The sequence below is a fragment of the Bacillus rossius genome, chromosome 3 (genome assembly GCF_032445375.1).
Source record: "Bacillus rossius redtenbacheri isolate Brsri chromosome 3, Brsri_v3, whole genome shotgun sequence".
Taxonomy (NCBI): Eukaryota; Metazoa; Arthropoda; class Insecta; order Phasmatodea; family Bacillidae; genus Bacillus; species Bacillus rossius.
This window is the reverse complement of record NC_086332.1, coordinates 5,475,647-5,497,937: the sequence shown is the minus strand read 5'-3', so window position 1 is coordinate 5,497,937 and position 22,291 is coordinate 5,475,647. Positions and strand designations below refer to the sequence as shown.

The window sequence follows — 22,291 nt, the reverse complement described above, 5'->3', positions numbered from 1 at the left end:
GCCCATAACTAAACTGGGGTCCGGTCCGGGGTGTTGCAGCGAGTTCCTGGCGCCGGGCGCGCCGTGCGAGATCAACATTGACGGCAAGACCATGGAGCGCGTGCACCAGGAGCTGCGCGCGCCGTCGCGCTTCACCTTCGACCCGGCGGCCGAGCACGTGTACGCGCTGCTGCTGAAGAAGGACTGCTACCCGCGCTTCGTGCGCTCCGAGCACTACAAGTGCCTGCTGGCCGCCGGCGTGCAGCCGCTGCCCAAGAAGAGGTGCGTGCCGCCCGCCCCATGTCGCTCCCTAGCCCTGTTGCCGCTTGCACGGGTGTCGCAAGGATATGTATTTTTTTTTGGGGGGGGGGGGGTGGACTGCAATTGATTTAGTTGTTGAGGAATATCCATCCCTGGAAAAAAAAAAAAAAAGCGGGGTATCCGGGAAAATTTGGGGTTTGAAGGTGTAAAAAAAGGTGGTTTTTAGGCATTTTTCCTTTCCTAAATATGTTTAATTATTGTTGGTTGCAATATATAATTTATATTTTATAAAAACTATTTTCAGAGAACAAAATTATAATAAAACACAGTTAACATATCTGCTGGTGCTCTATATCCACACAAAATCATTAATTTAAACATCAGGAGAAACCTGAATGTTACACTTCAATGCCGCAGCAGTATTAAGAATATTTCGCACGTGTACACCAACATAAGTACCTAATAGTGATTATATTCACTATTATTATAGTATCTCTCCTCGGTATCGGACCTGATTTTGATTTTACACGAAGATCGAATTAAAAAGTGCTCACATTACTACGATTGGACTAAATGCATTGTGCGCAACATATGGGTTATATCCAGGGGCACCCGAGCAGGGGAAGTGGCCGCCACCACGACGGTTTCGCGGTTACTGAACCCCCCCCCCCCCCCCTTTCTGTTTTAATCTGCGAGGGGGCGCCGTTTCCAAGTCTGGCCAGGGGCGCCAGTCACTTAAGCTACGCCACTGGAGCACTTGCACTGATAACAGAGATTGGGCCAAAAGGCATTCTAAACATTACAGGATAAATTAGAAATTAAAATATAAAAAAAAAAAATTGGTTGTCCGTAAAGTCGGTTTTTTTTGGACGATAGTTCAACGTGACGTCATTAACAAAACATTGATGAAATTATTGCATACTTTTGTGAATAAAATTTGAATCATTTTTATTGAATCATCACTATTTTGTATAGATACAAAGAAGGAGTGAAATGAAATCTACAATTTAATTGATAAAATTACTTCAACAGGTAAATATGTAGTTTAGTGGTATTTCTGGAAAATAATGTTAAAAATACGAAAATACTTTTATTCTATGCTCTTTCACTTCCTCTTTTCATTAAACCCGGCGGAGATAAGAAATTCCAAATACTTTAGGAGATATCGCCTTTCTTATTTTGCAATACAAGACCTGTGTTTATCATTCGACTGCCACCATTTTTTTTATTTTGCCGTGTGTTTGTGAATGCCTAATTAATTAAAATGGTTGATTAGGTCAGGTCAGCTACATTATAAATACTTTCAAACTAAGCGGACATTAAAAATAATTGTGAATTAATTTTAATGGTTGTTTAGTTTTAAAGTATTTATAATATAACTGACCTGACCAAACAAACGGGGACAAAGGATGAACAGTAGGAACTCACGTAATTTTTTTTATTATTACCTTCGTAACAATATCCAAATAACAAATAAAACATTAAAATTTGAAACATTAAAAACTCACTTAAGTTAGAGGCGGGTACAATTCCATTGCCATTAATAGAAAATGATGTAGTCGTTCACCTACGTCGCGAAAAAAAAAAATTCATACATTTAAACAAGAAACAAAGTTTAATGCCACATGAACGCACAGGTATTCTGATGAGAATTGAAAAATTCGATATCTCCTAAAGTATTTGGAATTTCTTATCTCCGCCGGGTTTAATGAAAAGAGGAATTGAATGAGCATATAATAAAAGTATTTTCGGTTTTTTAACATTTATTTTCGCAAATACCACTAAACTACATATTTACCCTTTAACAAAGAGATTATTTGAACTATAACTTTCATACATGTTTGCTATTTAACTTCTTCCAATCTGTGTTATTCTGTTAAGGATAGGACGATGATAGGAAAAGTAGGAAACGAATGGGAGTGTTTCAAGTTTAATGTGCCTCGAAAAAGTCAAATCGATGGTTGTTCCAATCGAGTGGAAGAGAGATAGATGCGGCGCAAGCATACAATGAGCGTAACGGGACACAGCGTAACGGGACAATGTGCGTTACGGGACACTTTTTCGTGCGTGCAGCCGGCGTCCATCGATTTATTAGACTTTGTCACGTCAAAAAGCACATGTTACTTGATACATGTGATAGAGGTGAAACTTCAATGGCAGTTCAAGCCTTGACTCGTAAGTATTTCGTAAGTGGTAAAATGGCAGATAGAAAGAGAGAAAGAAGACAATTTTCTAAATACACATGGGTTAACAAATATATTACACACTAAAAAATAACTGCTCAGGATAGATATAAATAATTATTGATCACTCAATAATGATTAACTAACAATTAATATTGCTTACCTTTGAAATACTCACACCATAAAGAAAAAAACTGTGCGTGTTAGTTTTTCTTCAAACAATTCTGCCATTTGGAACACGCCAAATCTGTGAACGAAATATGACATTCGTAACAGCTAGCGCTATCTATGCAGGAACTGAAAGAACTGTCTCAACAGCGCTTTCTACGCTGCTGGTTGAACAAGGAGGAACGCGAGCGTGCTGCAAGCAAATATAAAAATTCAAGGCATCCACAGCTAACTGTATAGGATACATATATCTATTATCTGAAACAAGCATATGCACACTCTCTGTCTTATTCTTTCGTTCTTCTTTCTCTCTCGGGTCTAATTTTTTGGGCGGGCGACGAATCATCGCACAAAGAGGAAGATGAAAATGAGCCCAGCAACCTACATAACTTAGTGCTCTCTATACAACTCTTTCTGATCCGGATTATCCGGAGATACGGATCAACAAGGGCCGGATAGAGGTTTTACTGTACATGGTTTCCCACTTTCAAAAAAATTTCAGGAATGAAACACACATAATGTGCGACCAATAACTAGGTGCCATGTTAATATAATGTGATGCAACTTCACCATAGACTAAAGATGGCTTAGTCAGATTATTGGATTTTTGTGCACTGGCCCAAATTTGAATTACAATTTTTAAGGTACAGCTGTCAAAATCAACAGATGTAAACAGGGACACACATGATTGTGTGCAGGTGTATCTGCAATCACACGCGCGCACACACACACACACACTTTCTAACACTTCTGTTGACAAGAAACAAGTTAAACCATTCAATGTTATGGCTAAACCATTTTTTTGATGTGTAAGCATTTTAACTCTTGGTATACAACATTTGGCAGGAGTAATTTCGTGAAAATGGAACAGATTTGAGGAACGGATATGTGCCATAAAGATGGCGGACCCACGTGTCGCAACATATACACGTAACTTTTATAGCATTACACAACCTTACCAGCGCACACACAGGCCCGTGTGCCAAACCTATCCCACAAGACACGCACCCCCGCCGTCGATTTCAAATGATTCTTCACCAGTGTGGGGTGCACCGGAACTAGTATGCACTTAGGAGTTGTAGAAACTTCGGTTTCTGGCCTCGCCCACGCTTACTGCCCAGGATGGCAATATGATGAATCAGCGTCGCAACATAAACTCGTGTATAGTCACTTTCGTAAAAATTAGGGTTCATACCAAATGTATTGTGTGCCAAATGAAACTTAATGATAGTGAAACTACTCTGGAATATATTTGATAACAAAAAAAGTCATAGAAAAAAGTAACCCCAAGTTATAAATAAGTAAGAAAACTGGCAATACATTGTTGATAATTATCAATTATAATACATCAATAAATTATAATATAATAATATTACAATACATAGTCTCCGTCCCAAACCCCAATTGTCCCGATAGCGCAGTGGTTAAATGAGCATTTAAAAATCTCAAGGTGTAATTTTTGATGAGGTTAAAAACTCGTCTCTGGAAAAACATTTATTTAATAACAGATTACTGGATTATACAAATTGTGCTTTAAGCAAATATACATGAATACATTTTATCCTTTGTTTATATTATCACAATAATATTAAATACATAGCTCAGTCCATTGGAGTGATTATTTCATACTAAGTAGGCCTATATAATTTATTTTTACTTAAAATTAAATTAAATTATTTATGTTGAAGGCTTCCATGAGCTTCATAGGAAAGTGTCAACAGGTGAAGTACTTTCACGAGAACCTTCAACCGCGTGTAACACAATCCTTAAAATTTAATAAATTAATATGAGCTGAGTAAACAGTGTTCAAAAGGGTATTCCAATTAATTAAGCCAAGGATAGATGCAAAGGTTAAATTAGCAAGTATTTAAATTAACTCATTTCGTTTAATCATGGGCAAAAGCCTCATGTAAATCCTCATACAATTACACCATTCTTTCACATATAAATTAATACTGATTAATTAGCAAGAAAAGCTAGTACAAATGTCACGTCAAAATACGTGAACGTATTTTTATGTTACAAAACTTTAGTATTTACTTTAGACAGATAGTATTGGATAGTACTGGATAATAAAGAATACTTTATAGTTAAATTAACGTTAACACACAGCGACCAAGAATGTCGTTAGCACAGACTAATGCCTCATTAGACAATACAAAACCCGTAAATGGACATGCAGGCGACCGTGGCCTAACCTACACTAGGCAGTATAAAACTTACTTTAAAGCATGACATCAAAAGAAAACCCACCAAATGTAACAAATTAACACATTACATACATTACGTAAAAGCGAAAGACAAGTCCTAATGAAGAGTGAAGACATGACGGGGAGAAATGTCAGACAGACTACACGTAGCAAAGAGAGCAATTAATCAAAAAATACGAATAGGGTAAAAATGCCAAATGGAATTTAGAAGGTGACGGCCGAATAAACAATTTAGAGTTAGGCTATTGCCAGTTACCAATTACATGACTGTAAGGGTCACCACCTTACAAACACTTACGTGCAGTCTCCCCGCTGTCACATTCTCTCTACAATCAACTATCTGACCTACATGCTTAAATCAGTGCGATACCAGCACCGACTGGTTATCACGACCAATCTACCTGAGTGCTAACGAACAAGAAGAGCCTTCAAGGCAATACACGCAGTTTTAAGTAAAACAGAGGGCGCCACGCGCATGCGCGGACACCTCAAGAGGGGAAGTCAAGAACAGCACTAGATGCAGGGAGGGGGGGAAAGGAGGAAGGGAAGGAGTGCCAAAGCCCGCCGCGCGGCGCGAAGTTCAATCACAGCGCACCGACCACTTCAATGTTTATTAGAAGATGAACAACCATGAATTCACATAGGTATTAAAAAACTAAATTTTATAATAGAACAACTATCCTTTAATACCTTGTTATAGTTGATATTCATTTAAAATGTATGGAAACTTTATAGTATTAACTGTTTAGAGAATTTTAATAGGATGCAAAGAATTTTAATAAAATTCTATGTTGAAAATCAGGTCCAAAGCAGGGGTATAGTTGGATTTTCAAGTCTTTTTAGCTTTTATCGGAGCCATTTCTGTTTTGTGCCTCCATCTACACGTACGTTGTTGGTGGCAATCAAAGTTTACTAATCAGGCAGCAAATTCTAATGACGGGTGGAGAAAGTAGGTACTTGAAAAGGTAATATTCATTGAACAGGGAGATGCGTTGTCATGTAGTTTTTTTTATGGCTGGGTTTATGAACCAAGCAAGGAACGAAATGATGCAAGTAAATGCATATTAGTATACGTTTATTTGCGACATGAGAACACATGAACTCGCTTGTTATTAAGGTTAGATGTTAACACATCACTAGGGACACCTGTATTTCGCGAATACATTTCGTGTCAAGGTATTTCACAAAACACTGTAGCTTTTCTCCTGTGGTTATCGGCTGAGGTCGTGGAGAGGTGTCGTCCCGCTCTTGACGGGGCCAATGAGAATGTGGTCACCGTACTGCTGCACCCTCACGATTTGCCATGACTAGAGACCGGAAAAAGTCGCTGGTTCTGTGACCTCCAGGATAGACTCCACAATCCTCTACACACTCGGGCAAATGCCAACTGTTCATTGGCTGCTGACTTGTGAGACGTCTCGACTGGGCGGCCTGTGATTCGACACTTCTACAATTGAGGGTCTCTTATTGGCCCTCAGTCATCCATATTAACAGTGAACCAATGGCAGAAGCAGCACCAAGGTACAATTATTTGAATTTTAGCATTTCACGAAATGAATCCGCGAATTTTTCAGGTCTCTAGCCGTGACTCTCAGAAAAAGCTACAGTGTGTTTTGTGAAATACCTCGACACAAAATACAGGTGTCCCTGCGCGTCATCGATGAACACCGAAAGGCCCGCCTGCGGCTCGGAGTCGAAGTCCGTGTCGTTGAGACGCGTTGTTCCGACCGGGCCAGGTTCTTCAACTTCGGCGGGCCGGCCAAGAAGAAGTCGACGACGACCGCGCCCAGCCCGGGCGGCCTGGCGCTGCAGCAGGGCCCGGGCGGTGGGGGGGGGACGATGGGGCGGCGGCGTGGCAGCGACCGCAGCCTGTCGGGCTCCGTGCACGAGCTGGTGGCGTCCGGGGCGCCGGCCCCCGGCGGCAAGGTGCCCCACTCGCACAGCCAGTCCAACCTCAGCGACATCCCCTACAGGTGAGGGCCCCGGCGCTGTCCTCGGGGCAGTTAGTACTTTCCTACCAGATCTAGTACACTTACGCTCGGATATAGTACCATTTTTTTTTCTTTAATGTAATTATACTACACAGTGGCATAGCCAGGATTTGCGTATGGGGGGTGTTAAGAAGCATGCCCCCCCCCCCCCCCCCCCGTAATAAAGCGTGGGGTCCGGGGGTCCTCCCCCGGGAAAATTTGGATTTTAAGGTGTAAAATAGTGGTATTTTAGCAGTTTTCGGTACTTCAATTTAAATATTGTAATGGTAAAAATTTTATTAATTTTGATATGAAATTTGTTTGAGTGATGAATAAGAAATTAATTAAAAATTTTGGTGCCCTAAACACCCCCCCCCCCCCCCCCGGCTACGCCCCTGATATTACAGTAACTCCTATATGTTTTATTATTAAGCGTGATTATTTTTTAAAAACTATGGAATGTATCTGTGTGTGGTGTGATATTTTAAGTTAGAGCATTGCAATGTCATAACAACTTCCGAAATTGTTAAAAACCATAACAAATAATAATTTAGTACTTTTTTTTTTCAAATCTAGTACTTTTTTTCTCGCCTAAGTTGGTACGAAAAATTTTTTTTTTTCCTTGTGTACACCCTGCTGGTCGCCTTTCTTTTGACTCTCGCCCAAACTTCTGGGAGTTCTGCCTTTCTAGATGGAACCGCGTCAAAGTGGCAGCAGGCATCTTCAGGGTTCAAGGCAAAGATAGTTCATTAGGAATTGGCTGCAATAGCCTGAACTCTTAATTCTGTAAACTGCCTCAAGTAGTTAGTTCTTAAAAAAAGAGTTAGATTTTAGTGCAACTGTAATTTTTGTACTTGATTTTTGCAGAACATTATTTTCTGAAACAAAATTTTTATTTTATCTTAAAACATTAACCATGAGAGAGCTCCAAAGATTGTTATAAAAATAGTACAAATAAATAAAGTAATAACATGCTTTAAGTTCAAATATTTAGTTTCGGACATACAATATTGCTGATTACACTGTATGTCATAAGAAACCACAGAAACAGGCAAGAAAAATAAATATGCAAACACACGGAAAACAAGCACAATTGTCTTTATCGTTCGGTTCCATGTAAACCAATGTTTTTTTAATGGTTCTTACGATAGGGAATAGTAGTTTTAGAAATCACCATTGCTGATTACATTGTATGTCATAAACCTCGATAAAAGGCAAGAAATATAATCACAAGCACAGTTAAAATAAGCCAAAATCAGGCGATGTCAAAAAATTAAAAACGTAGTCAGCACAGAAAATTTCATGTCTTATGTTTTTAATTTTGATGGATTAGCTGCGAAAGTCAATTGTAACAAGAATACAGGCCTGTGGTTTTTGTATTTGGTCGTTCAGATGTTTTTTTATAAAACATTGCAGTTCTTAAAACTCATTTCCAAACAGTTCAATCACGACTCTCAATTTTTCCGAAGATATGCTAATACAATACGTTATAAAAAAAATGACATACATAGTAAACAACATCAAAATAATTTTCTGAGAGAAAAACACTGATTGTTGGTAGCATTTTTTTTGGGAAAATATTTTTACGGATGGATGAAGTCATGATGGAAATAACTCTTGGCTTTGAGGGATGGAAAAGTGACAGACGAACAGAGGCGACAGGTTATTCTAATTCCGCCTTAAAGTCTTATATTGTTTGCTCTATAAAGACCATTAGTCATAAGTTGTGATGCTGTAACACAATATTTTGCTTATTTTGACAATAATCTTTATTCAAATTTGCATGTCATGTGCATAATTTTATTAAGAACACAGGTGCCTATTAAAAAATTAACCTTTCACTACCAAACAATATTAAATATTCTTTTAAACAGAGTTTATTCTTGTCAGGACCAACATTTTTTTTTGCAAAATTGTGGTCATGATTGCATTCATTTTTTTATAATTTCTTATATCTACACTTATGAGTTATGAGCTATCATTTTAATGTTCGACTATTACTGTTTTAGAATAAATATATACGTACATATAATTGCCTCGTTAATAGTAATATTTTCTTTATTTTCTTCATGTTTACTGTTTCAAGTATGTATGTAATAATTTGGTTCTGTACAAACTTAGGTACAAGGAAAGTGATTTGAAAACATAACTATTTTGTAAGTCAAGGATTATCATAAAGTAAAATATTAATATATTCAAATTTTATAATTTAATGCACTGCATAAGATATCTCATGCAATATATACTTGATGATCATAAAATGATTTATAATCTAAACTTTCAGTGGGAAATTTTCTAGATTAACATTTATCTCATTTTATTTGTATTATATTGAATGAAAATGCTTGAATATTTTAAAAATTCTATAAAATATTTCTGAAACATAAAAAGAAATTATTAAATACATAAATACAAATAAATAATACTGTGTAAGCCTATGTTTGTATAAGTTAACAATAAAAACAATTATTTTGGTTTCTTTATCCTGGAAAGAGCTACATAATTTTTTTGTTAAAATATCTACTTACAAAATGAAAATTTGAACATAAGTTATTCACTGCAATCTGGGCTTTCAATAACTGAAAAATAAATAAAACGTTGTGTGTAAATGTATATTTGTCATATATAACAATCACTACTAACTGTTAATAGTGTTTTTGGTTGTAAATTATAAATTTAATTGCATGTTTGTGGTGTACATACAACACCTAAAATCCGATAATTTTTAATTCTTTAGGAATTGGGTTTACTCTAATATATTGAGCGGGGAGCCAGAAAATTCTGGCGGCGACCGAGGCCTCCGCGGCCGGGGAAATAATCCTCGGTAATTTTACATGTTAAAATAACATGTGTATTAACACAGGCTGGGAGAAGCAAGCCTGCGGGACTCTGCAATACATACATCTAATTTCTCTGTGGCACAGTTTATCGAGTGATTCGAGAGTTGTGCGATACATTACACTACGTGTATGGTTCTGTGAATGTTTGCGAGTACCTCCAGTTAGGCCAATCTGGCACCAACAACTACCTTCAAAGCTAAGGGAAGAGTCCAAATGGAGCATATCGTCGCTTAGCAAACAATACCACCTAATTAACATTTCAATAATTTTACAGGTGGTTAAGAAAATAAACTGCTTATTTTCAAGAATGTATAGTATGTATTTAATATAATGCTGTTTTTAATTTAAAACATTTTTTATACTTTTTTTTTACTACAAAGCAAGGGGCTTACTGCAGTTAGCAGGTCTGCTTTGTGTTTTTAGACGATTCCAGTTTTGTGCAATGGTGGTGCTATCTCTATGATTTTTACCATAAAAATTGTATCGGTGGATGAAAAACATCAGCTAGAATCCATTGGGACCAAAAAGTAAATTTTGTTAAAAATGTCAGGTGGTATTGTTTGCTCACCAACGACATGCTAGCGACAGTGAAGCCAAACAACCTGGCAAATTTTCTTCCCATATTAAGTCCCCCTGTAATTGCCTCCTGCTTCCGTGTACACAATGGCAGTATCTGCATGATATCATGTTTCTCAGAACATGGGAACCTGTAGAATAAAATTATATTTTCTTTACAAAAGGTCTAATAATTTGTACAGGTATAGACTCAAAACAATTTACTCAATAAGAACATTTAGACTTTAAAATAATATTTCTCCTGTTATGAAGTACCTACACGCATGAATGTAAGTAATAAAATTTTGGTTTCCACCTGCATTCTTTTATATCTGCCAAAGGAAAGAAACATGTAACCTTAGGTACTTAGGTTGTTACATAACCAGTAACTGCCTGTTTTTTTTTTTATATATAATCAGAGTTGCTAGATGATTAACTGTAGTTGAATTCATATAGTGCATTAGAAGTTTAGACAGTGGAATTTGTGTGTTTCAATGTAGTGTTTGTAGTAGGTTGTGTAGGAATTTTAATTTAGAAAGAAATGCAACTGAGTAGAAAACCAGAATGCTCAATAACTTTATGGAACTGTATATTTTTACGGTTTGTATGTACATTCCTAATTGAGTGCCCTCCGCTTCTGTTTGCGATCATCGTATGGCAGCAGCTTTCCCTGGCAATGTCATGCGTGTTTAACGTGTGCTGAGTTTCACTAACTTTTTAGTTTCCGGCATGTGTTATTGTTTTGTGCTTAGCATGGCTACCTCAAATGAGACTTAAGTTTTCAACAGCAACTGCCAGTTGATGATGCAGTGTGTGACATGTCCTTGTCTCCGTGCTGAGTGTAACATGGTCTGTGATGCTGTTACCAGGAATGTAGTGTGGCATTTTCGTCCATTTTTTTAGGGGGGACCTCGCGTGCGATTCTGAGCCTGCGTCCGTGCTATGGCCTAGTCAGTAAGTGTGTACTCAAAAATTGGTGTCGCTCGTTTCTTGCATTTTTATCATGACTTGTTTTGCAGCCTTTTTTTTCTCTCTTTCCTCTGGTTCTCTCTTTGTCGGTTCCTCTGTGTTGTTTGTAACTGTTGAGCTCTTTTCCTCTGTGTTTTGCTGTCTGTTTGTAACTGCGTCATGTTGGTGTTTGTTAGACTGTACAGTTTGCCTGAGTCACGATAAATGTTGGATACTCAACTTTTGCGAATGTAGGAACGAGTTAAGTCATAAGTTTTGATTAACTTTTATTTTTAACATTAATTAATTAATATATTGGCATTTAAAATCCAGCTACCAAGTAGTAAGTGTGTAAACATATCTCATACAGTGAAACTAGCAAAACTAAGACTATTTTTCATGAAGAGTTATAGTTATGGTATATGAAGCAGTAATTTTTGTAAATGACCACCATTTGTACTATTTAAGAGTGGTGAGCAAACTAAATAGTGTGTAACTTAAGTTTGTATCCATTTGACAAAATTACTTTTTTTTCTGAAGGGGTATGAAAGTTTTATAGTGTAGCCCAAACGCCTTTCGAGCCATCAGCATGAGCGAGGAGCATGAGTGGTAAGCGGGGTGGGAGGGGAAGTAGGGGAAGGAAATACTTATCAGTGGGGCACGGCCTTGAAAAAGACTCCTTGAGTGCTAGACCTATTGAAAAAATGTTGACCTTTTAGTACCTACTTAACGAACGATATGTGTATAGATATACTCATGTTGGTGTCTGTATGATGATAAATGATATTAGAACAGTTGATGTGAAACCGGACAGTTCAGAATCTGCACTATTTTTTGCCCCACGGGAATCTGCCTACTGTTTGGTTATGCCAGTCCGATCTGAGCGACACCCTTCCCACCAACTGTGGAGCCGAACTCACAAGTTGTTTGGTCTGTGCTGACATTGTCCATGGCGACGTCCCTCTCCTCGCCTCCGAACCCCACGGCTCTATCTACACGTCACAGCAACAGAACCTGTGCCATGTACCCTTAATGCCTAACTACGTAATTAAATAATTGCCATTTTACCATTTTTCATTTCAACCGCCCAAGTGTGTATATTTCCCTTTAGATGTGAGGACGGAGCAGCGCCATGCGCAACCCCTTCGGAACGCACCCTCTTTCGGATTTGAACTAAAAATGGTAAATACGTAAATAATGCAGAATATTTACATGTGACTTAATATTAAGAGCTGGAAGGGTTTTTTGCATCGTTGTTAGTTCTCTCAAGAACTGGTTCGTGATCCGACGGTAGTTCCGAGGCTTCCTGTCGCCATGACACACTGACCATTGCTCCATCTCTCTCGACCACAGCCATGGCACCTAGAGGACATTTACGTTAGCATTATCTGATCCAGTAGCATCTGCTGTCGTAAATTAATATTTAAACCTTTTATTTTATCTTCGAGGCCTACTCCGGGTGGTAGACTGCTTCACTTAATTTTTCATTCGTGGACGTTAGAAATAAATATATGAGGCTTAAATTCTAGACCTGGCCCTCACTTAAGCCGGTTGGATTGCCGTTGGCATATTTTACAGTATTATTACGTAAAGTTATTGTAGTTGCTGTCATCGTGTATATGCGTACGTGAATCAACTATATCACCGAGAATTCTGATTACTCTGTTCGCTCGACCACGTGTATGCCTACAGAGGAGTCGAGACTTGTGGGACGCCTGGAGAATGTCTCACAGCTGCCCAGGTCGATAAGGTTTGAGGAGGATAAAAGTAGGCCATTTGGAGCCTCAGCCCCACACAAGCGACGTCATGGAGTCTCTAAAGGGTCTGTGTGCCCAGTGACCACACTGGTGGTGCCCAGACACACAGTTATCAACGTGCATGTGTAGGAGTTGCAAGGCTTGTTTGTGTACTTAAACGATATGTTTTGCAGTCCATTGTAATGCTATGAAAGAAACATAGTTTAAACAATGGTAATGTTTCTGAAAGGGAAACATCTGACAGTGGTGATGAGTATGATGAACCACATAGTATTTAAGAAACAAATTTCTCAAATAAGTATTTTTTTATTTATGATCTTGTAAAGGTAGGACTTGCAAGGCCCTAAGACATCGTCTGTTACGGCCAAACGTGATGTTTGTACCCCCAGCCATTGCCATGTTGACAGCTACTGTGTGGCGGGTGTTGTAAGCAGGATGATGTAGCAGAGTATTTCTGCATTTTGACAAACCGTTCCTTTGTTTCTCTAGCTTTTCAACAGATTTATGCAACTCTTTTCTGTGCATTGCATGGTGGAAGAATTTTAAACTTCTCTTTCCTTTGATCATGTACATGTCAGTGATGGTAACCTGCATGTGTGAATAAACTGGAGAACACATGAACACATGAACACATGAAGCTTAGGAACTGATATACTTTTACAAAATGAATCATACATGTGAAAACTAACCAACGCACAGATATGCAAGCGGTTTCAAGAAATATGTAAGGTTTTAGTATTCCAGCCACTTTTAAATGTTTACTCAAAAGGTGTAAATATATGGCTTGTAATTCAAAAATTAAATTAAACTAAAAAAAAACTTAATTTATTTACTCAGTACCAGTATTTAAAAAACTCTTGTAGGAATCCATACTTAATGATTCAAATAATAGTTAAATAAAAATTTTACAGGTTCTTTAATATGAAACCACTTTTTGGGGAAATATGTAGTCTGAACTGTCTATGAAGCTGTGATAAGTGCTGTGTCTTCTACAGTTTGATTAGAAAAGTATTATTGGCATAAATGTACACGACTCAGGGTTGGAAAATAACATGTAGGTATGTATTCTAACTAATTTAGAGGTATAAGCCACATTATAACAAGTCTGTGAGTTCTGGAAAAATTCACAGTATTAAGTGTATTTTCATTATATTATTTATTTTATTTTTCAATAACTTAATCTCTATTTATTATTGTATGTAATCTGGTTCTGTAAATGCTTAATTTCTGTTGATCTTTAATTTCATTCCTTATGTTAGATATTTTATTATTTATGAATTTTATTGCCAGCATCATTACCGTATTTAACACAAAATTTCCTCCTTCCAGATAGGATAGTAGTTACATAGGTGTATAGGTGTGTCCTCTATGCTGTTCCTCGTAGCGTTGGAAGGTGAGAAGGTTCGAAGGTAGGCCTGCTTGGGAGAAAATAGTCCATTGGTCCATTGTCGGCGGACATGGAAGTGACTTCTGTGTGCATGTGGAGAGGTTCCACACCGATTGCAGCACGCGGGAGCCCGGAAGATAATGGGCTACTGCGATTAGCATAGGTCTGTTGGGACTATAACAAAATTAGGGAGTTCGTGTGGGTTCTTGATAAAACATCAGCGGCTAGACTTTGAGGAACAGACGTCGTCCGACTTCCAGTGTACATTCCCGACGACATTTCCTTGGTGAGCACGTTTCAAGTCTGAGGGCGTTCGGTGTTATGGAGAAATTGTCGGTACTAAATAGTGGGCGCCACCACGTGAGTGGGCACGTGGACCCGGCGAGAGACTCTATCCCAGGGCGTTACGTGGCCCGTGTGCGGCGAGATATTTGGCCCTCTAGATATTAAATGCGCCGCTCTCGACCCTACCTAAGCCCGCTCTCAGCGTCGGGCACGCTTCTAATACGCAGTGGGTTCTCAGGGCGTCCCACACGCCGCCGACCAGGTTGGGGTCCCACGTGGTCCCCCGAACACAAAGACACGTAACACAGTTAATTGGTTTATTTTACTCACGATTTATTTCCGTACACGTTCCTTCACTGGTACAACTGAGAAAACGCCCGAGGCACGAATCGGCTTAGGTGAAGAGGCGAACCACGCACGTGACCGCCCCAAGTCGTTACGTATTACGATGATGATACTAAAAACTCCGAGGAGTTAATATTAAATATTTAAACAGTCTCTCCGACCGAGAGAGGCCCCGAGGATGAAAGAAAGAGATTCGAATAAATTAAACTATGGAATTATTACTCAGTGACTCAACGGTGATGTCCTCGGGGTGTCGACAGAGACGTCCGCTCTCGGCCGGCTGTAGAAGGAGACTGGGATGAGATCATGGTTTGCAGGTGGCAACATGGCGCCCTTCGCGCCGAACACAATTACCGTTACAACATTCTGCGATTCCGTGCCCCGGCGAAAGTTAAGTAAATAATAGATTACATTAATAAATATATAAAAATTACTGGCAATTTAAAATACATTAATGTTTACGTAGTTATTGAGAATTATTATAAAACATTTCTACCCTCGTCCAAGTCCGTGCCTATTCGGGTCCGCCCGGGCAACGTCTATAGTTTTATAATTAATGTAACATTTAAATTGAAGAAACACATGATTAAACTGCAACAAGACACTGGGGCAAAATAATGAAAGAAAAAGGGTTACAATATTCATTAGCATACTTAGGGGTGCGGCGCACTGCATCTAAGCGCCCTCTTGCTGTAGTTTGTGGCGCGCAGTTTGAATCGCACACGGCTACGTACGTTACGACACAAATGCCGGGTAGGGAAGGTGTTGGGAAAGGGAACGGAGGATGATCAGGCTCGTGGGGCGAAGCCCCGGCTGACGTCAAGTCTTACATGTGCAGGATACCTGTAGAACAGCACACTATCATGATAATTCCAGTTCGTTACGTCTAACGCCGTATTCATCTAGGAAGGCCCATATAAGTGTGCTTCCAGACAGCACATAGAGGTCTGGGAACCAACCGTGTCCATGCCCGGGTGCAAAAGGCACCCCCCCCCCCCCCCCACAAACAAATAAGGTTTAAATTTAAATTGTCTTATGTCAAAAAATCTAGAAGTGGAAGAGTAGAATATTGCTTTGAAATGATGGCTTTCGTCATGATGCAACCCCTCCCCCTACTTGCTCGGAGGCGCAACAAACTCACCCCCCCCCCCCCCACAGCTAGGAGTAATGCAGTTGCTAAACCACATCAACTGCCAATTCCTAGCCGTCTCTCATGAGCTTGCAGTTTGCATCATAAACTTTTTTTTACTAAAAAAGACCAAACAAATATTGCCACTGGCAACCAAAATCTACAAGTTAAATCAACAAAATTCTTATTCAGATCGAAAACCATAAAACTACAACTGCTTGCCAGGGTATCACATTTTCCCAGTCGTCTCGTAACTTTATCAGACATTTCTAGAAATTCCCCAAACTAATATCTTACGACTGCAGTCGCCTATCACTACAAAAAGCACAATACTCAATGAACTTAAATATTGCCTAAAGTCATTAAAAAATCTAAACAACCTGATTTGGGTCTGTGAATAGTAAAGTCCATAAGATTCAGGCCTTTTCTCAGTAGCAAAAAAAAATAAGTACGACAAATTTAAATCTTCCTAACTCTGCTGAAATCTTGCGAAAGAACCACTGACAGTGCACAAATGCCTTCAGTAGGTTACCGCACAGATAACCATTAAACGCCGCGTAGCAGCAAACCATTACTGGTGTATGTACACTCAATGGCCTAAATTTTAATGGTGAAGTTGCAGCAAACCTTTTCTCTCTTTACATCTTACTGGGCTCTGTAAAATGTCAAGTACTTTCCTCTCAGCCGAGAGGTGAACTTTACTTGAACCTCCCTTGACTCAGTAATTTTTTAATAATTAATCTTTATAAAATTGTTTTGAAGCATCATATTTTATTATTAATAATTCTTTGCATGTGAGGTTTCTATCTTTTTTTTTGTATATTTTCTGTATTCTTGCTCATTATGAATCTATCCTTTGCAACACACTTTTCTAAGGAACAGTAGGGATTAAATGGAGGTGTACAGTGTATTGAAGTGATTTAATGATTGATAAGGAAACACATCTGGTTTTTTTTAGTTTATTTAAAACATTATGATTAAATGAGTAAAATATGTAGCCTAAAACTGCACTATTTAAATGATAATCATGCTACAATTTTAAAAATTGTTGGAAGTGTGCATTTGTAAGTGACTTTGTGATGGTTTTGCAATAGGTACATTGCATGTGTTTTACCAGTTTCCAGAAGCAATAGAAATTGTTATACTCGAAAAATGGAAATTATTCATTGATTACTGCTAAATTATTCACTGGTTTAGCAAGTGTGCGCATAGACATTGCAAAACTTCTGTTGTGGTGAATATGAAGTTACTGATTACTAGAGGCTGGAAAAAAATTCGCGCTTTCGACGACCTCTAGGACGGACTCCACAACCCTCTACACACTCAGGGCAAATGCCACTTGCTCATCGGCTATTGACTCGTGACACTTGTCAACCGGGACGCTTGCTATCCGATACGTACATTTTCGGTTGAAGGTTTTCCCGTCGGCTAAAAGTCCTTCAGATAAACTGTAAGCCAATCACAGAAGCAATATAAACGTACAGTTGCTTGGATTCTAGACATATCGTGAAATGGATCCGCAAATTTTTCCGGTCTCTACCGATGACTATCACGTGAAGTAGTTCCGGAATCGCGATGACGGTGTGTGTCGGTGCCCGTGTCGCAGGGAGCCGGTGAGGAACGTCTCGCAGGAGGAGCCGCCGGCGGAGAGGAAGGACGACGTGTGTCCCTGGGACGCCGGCGGCGAGCCCGGGGCGGGCCCCTCGCGCAGGAACTCCGGGGGCTCGCAGTGCGACGCGAGCGCCGCGGTGGCGGGCGTGTCCGACCAGCTGCGCAAGGCGTCCGTGGAGGCCCCCTCCGAAGAGAGGGTGGTGGCGCGCATGCAGACCGTCAGGAAGTACTCGACGGCGTCGTGCGTGCCGCCGGCGGGGGACGCCCCCGGGCGCGGGGCGGGCCGCAAGTGGTCGCTCGCCCCGGGGCCCCTGCGCCAGACCAGGACGGAGGAGGAGCCCTCCCCCGGCGCCTGGGGGGCCGACCCCCCGGGCCACAAGAGCAGCGACGTGTGTCCCTGGGAGGACGAGTGAGTACACCGTCGATCGGTGTTCCTCAGCTCTTGCCGCCCGGATGGTTAGGGTCAATGCACAGTTTGTTTATTTACTCGTTATGTTTATTTACTTTCTTTTCTTCTACTGTCACAAAAACTCTCTTTGTGCATGCGCATGATTCCACGAACATTGATTTGGTGTATTCCAGCTAATTAGATCACTTTTCAATTCCTGCTAATTGTTTTCATCATTCAAGGAGTTGCACAGAAATATTGAGAGTGACAACAGGTGTAAAAGAGATAAGGTTTAGGTCTGCTGCAGTTGCTGACAGGGATTATTCTAATATCACCTTGATTAGCTGTAATGTACCATGTCATTAAAACAATGTTTTAAATTCTAAAAATAATTTTTAGGACATCAAAATTTAATCCTTTCATTTGTTGCATTCATTAACTATATTTTTAAATTTTTTTTTGAGGGTCGATCAAACTTATTTTTTTAAAAAAAACTACTTTATTTTAAAATATTGAAAAGTTTTTAAATGCAATGTACTTTTCAGAATTCCCCGAACCCGACTTGACCAACCAGGACACCCATCATGCATGTCAGATAGATTTCAAATAAACACTACCTATTGTAGTAGTTACCAAGGAGTTACTTCTGGAAAATTTATACATAGTTTTAAGTGGAAAGGCTGGCGAAACATTTTGAAGTGGCAAGGGGTAGGGGGCTGGGGAAAGTGGGGAAATATGTTACACAGAAGGAGAAGAGACTGTGACTGTGTTGGAAGGATGACAAGGGATTGAAAATGAGTGAACACAAAAACTGTGTTGTGAGAACCACGTTTATTCACAAAGAATTGGAACATCCTAAATTCACAAGAAACGATCAATCGACAACATGTTTTCATAACACAACAATAAACATAGAATAGAAAATAACAAATTACTCATCAACATCAATTTACAAAAAGGAAACAACTTTGACAATCCTAATAAAACTTTGACATATTATTGGTGCCACCAAAGATCAATATGCAAAACATGAAAATATTATGGCTGCATGAAAATGTGTATTGACTTGAAACACTGTACTGCAAATTGCTCCACTACAATAGACTTTAATATCTTTAAGAATATCAATACTCTTCATAAGACTTGAACGCAAAACAATAAACACTACAATATTCGTACAGTAACTTCAGTAACTAAAACAATTACACATTAAAAAAATGTTAAAGAACTCTGCAAAACAATTTAACTATGCAACCAATAAAATTAAACATGGGACAGGAATTACCGCCTTACGTCACTCTTACGTGCGACGTCTCGTAATACAAACTACAATTTATAAACAACATACTAATACTGAAAAGACAATCTCAACATCCAGCTACTCTTTTATATTAGAGATGATTAAAATCCTCTTGCAAAGCAGGGCGTTATCGAGGAACACACTCGCTTCATACTCCGGCAGATGTCGTCCAGTCCAGAGCCCCGCGGCGAGTCGTCCCCCCTCCTCCTTGCGCTCGTCGAGTGACACTCTCCCAACTGCTGCAGCACTCGACTCGGACTTCGATGGCGCTGACGGGAAGCAGGAACCACTGGATTAAGACAGAATGATGACTCGGGACACTTAGGCCCAGCAACATCTCCCTGAACTCATCGACGACATGTCCGAAACTACACTCATTCCTAACCACGTCTTGGTCCAACGTCGTTATGTCAGGGTAACATCCACAAGTCATCGCCAATGGTTTGTACTCGTGTTCGAGTAATTCACCCTCAGCCTGCCTGCCTGCCTGTGTCCGCTCCGCCACAAACCTCGTTTACGCATTTACGTAGGCCCTTCATGCACCTAACCTTACTCGCTCGCTTCTTCACTCACCCGGTGACTAAAAATTCTGTTATGTCGCCGGCGAGACTTTTCAAACATCAGGTGCTATTTTATGCATCTAATGTTACCCACTTTCTATGAGCGAGTTTTGTGTTCAGCTCGCTCTGCAAGTTCCAACTCGTTGGGCGAGTTAGCTTCACCACTGGGCTACCAGGTTTAGCTTGCTCCACCGCTGCACTAAGTTCCTTATGGCTGGCACTACTTCGTCCTCCTCGATCGGGCTAAGTCTGAAGTGAAGATTGTAAGTGTTCAACTTCTTACCCGGTGCAGAGGCTAGTCCATTTTCTTCAGGCAGCATGACGTAGCTTCAGACGACGAACAGGGCTGTGGCACAGTGGCATCGCTCACTCTCTCTGCTGGTCTGTTTCTCTGCCTGTAGTTCGCCCAAGACGGGCTGTGTAATACTGTCCAGCCCGGGCCTCTCCGCCTTTCCAGAGCAATGCCGCAGGCGGGCGGAAGAATACATGCCTGAACTATTTTCAAGAGACGTGATCTGTCACGTGGTCACACCCACTCCCGTCTTGGTCACGTGACTGCACAAGCTTGCCGAGGAGTTGGGCAACCTTCAAGGCTTAGGTTCGTCTGCCTTCAGGGGTGACAAAAATCGGGAGGGAAAGAAAAACGTTGCGTTGAACCAAAACACAACTGCAACAAGTGGAAGATGCAGAGGGTGTGGAAAACAGTGAAAGTTCAATACGAGAGTTTGCCGAGCTTCCACTATTCCCGTATCCAGCAAACTCAACGAAGACTAGTCAGTTTCAATGCACACAATGTGGCTGCGGTACGAGACCAATACTTGGTGACGGAGGAGCGGGAGCCAAACAAGGTACAATAAAGGAAGCGAGAAGGCGAGGACAGGACGTGACCGGACAGGACAGGACAGGACGTGACAGGACAGGACATGACCGGACGTGAGTTGAAAGGGCTTGAGGGGAGGGTATTGGAAGTGAAAGGGGCAAAGGGCATATGGAGAAAGCTTAAAGGTGTGGAATAGTGAAGTAGGGGGAAGTCTCCTTGCCACTGTGTGGAAGCCTAATTGCTGGTTTAAATCTAAATATAAAATTAAATTTAAAAAAAAAAGGGTTTATGTACTTATGTACGCGCATTAGAAGTCATACGTACTTAGTATAAAAAAAGCACTAACTTTAATTTTGCATACACTAAATTAATAAAAATACAATAATAAAACAACTTGGAGTGATTAAGTATAAATTCAATCAAATTAAAAAATAAATAAATACTCAATGTATCAATTTAATTATTTATTTTAGTAAAATAAATGAAATAATTTTAATTAATAATGGTAATAAATATATGCACTGAATGTTTATCCTAATTTAATAATTTATAATGCCAATAAATAAGACATTTGGGAACAAAACTTAACATGTATAAATAAAACTGAAAAGTTAATAAACACAATTAATATCACTAATATTCACAATAAATAAATGTTTTTAATGTAACTGACAAGTATCCAATATTAATCACTAAAGTAGAAGATTTAAAAGCGCATATATCATTTTTTTGTCTTGTAACTTCTTTTTTGTATGTAGACTTTTTCGTCCTTTAAAAATTTCATTGCATGTTGCACGTGAATCATAAAAACTCACTAACATTTTTTCATAACACACCTAAAGAAGTATAACTTCAAAAAATAAAATAAATTAGGTTTAAGATGATTACACATGCCTCAGTTGTTTCCTTAAACATATCTATCACTATCTTATTTATCGTATTTTATAATAAACTTTTCATATTCATTCCAGTTATCAAAAATGTCATCTTTCAAGCATGCATATGTAGTTATTATCATTCACCATTAGCGTTGAGCAAATATTACTAGCCTTTAAAAACATTGAAAATAAAAATAGTTTCTGGATTTTAGTGAAAATGAAATAGGATATTAAACATTTTTATGAACATACGCTATTGCTGGTGCAATGGGGTATGTCCTTAAAAATGTTATAAATCAATTTTTCTCATTGCAAGAATCATTCAAAAACGTATGAAATATGATTTTTTTTTTTAATTACGAAATTGTTCACACAACTGTGACAAGTCCTTTATACTGTGAAATATAAAAAAAACACATGTTTAGTTAAGTTAAATTCAAAGTAATGCCATTTCCATGTGTGTGGCAATAAAAGTATATTATTTATAATTACTCTATTTAACATTAAAAAAAATAATGGGTGCATATACTTATCTACATATTTTAGAAGGCTACTCAGCATAGGAAAAAATTCACTTTTGCATGTAAATAATTAATAGGTACAAAATAAAAGGACTGGAGTGATATAAATACAGTTGTAAAGTATAAATTTAATCAAAATAAAAATAATAAATATGTACTCAGTATTCAGTATTAATTTAACATGCATATAAAATTA

General features: G+C 39.1%; 1 protein-coding gene across 3 annotated transcripts in view; it reads left to right on the top strand.

Annotated features, from left to right (window-relative positions):
• LOC134530127 (regulator of G-protein signaling 7) overlaps positions 1-22,291 on the top strand; it is a 274,032-nt gene that overhangs the window by 243,888 nt on the left and 7,853 nt on the right. The window contains exons 12-15 of one of the 3 annotated variants that reach the window (XM_063364739.1): positions 40-261; positions 6,538-6,774; positions 11,070-11,120; positions 17,624-18,037. In XM_063364739.1, coding sequence (XP_063220809.1) covers positions 40-261; positions 6,538-6,774; positions 11,070-11,120; positions 17,624-18,037 — 924 coding nt within the window. Of the gene's footprint in view, positions 1-39; positions 262-6,537; positions 6,775-11,069; positions 11,121-17,623; positions 18,085-22,291 lie in introns of all 3 variants that reach the window. The other 2 variants (XM_063364741.1, XM_063364740.1) reach the window with 2 other exon arrangements.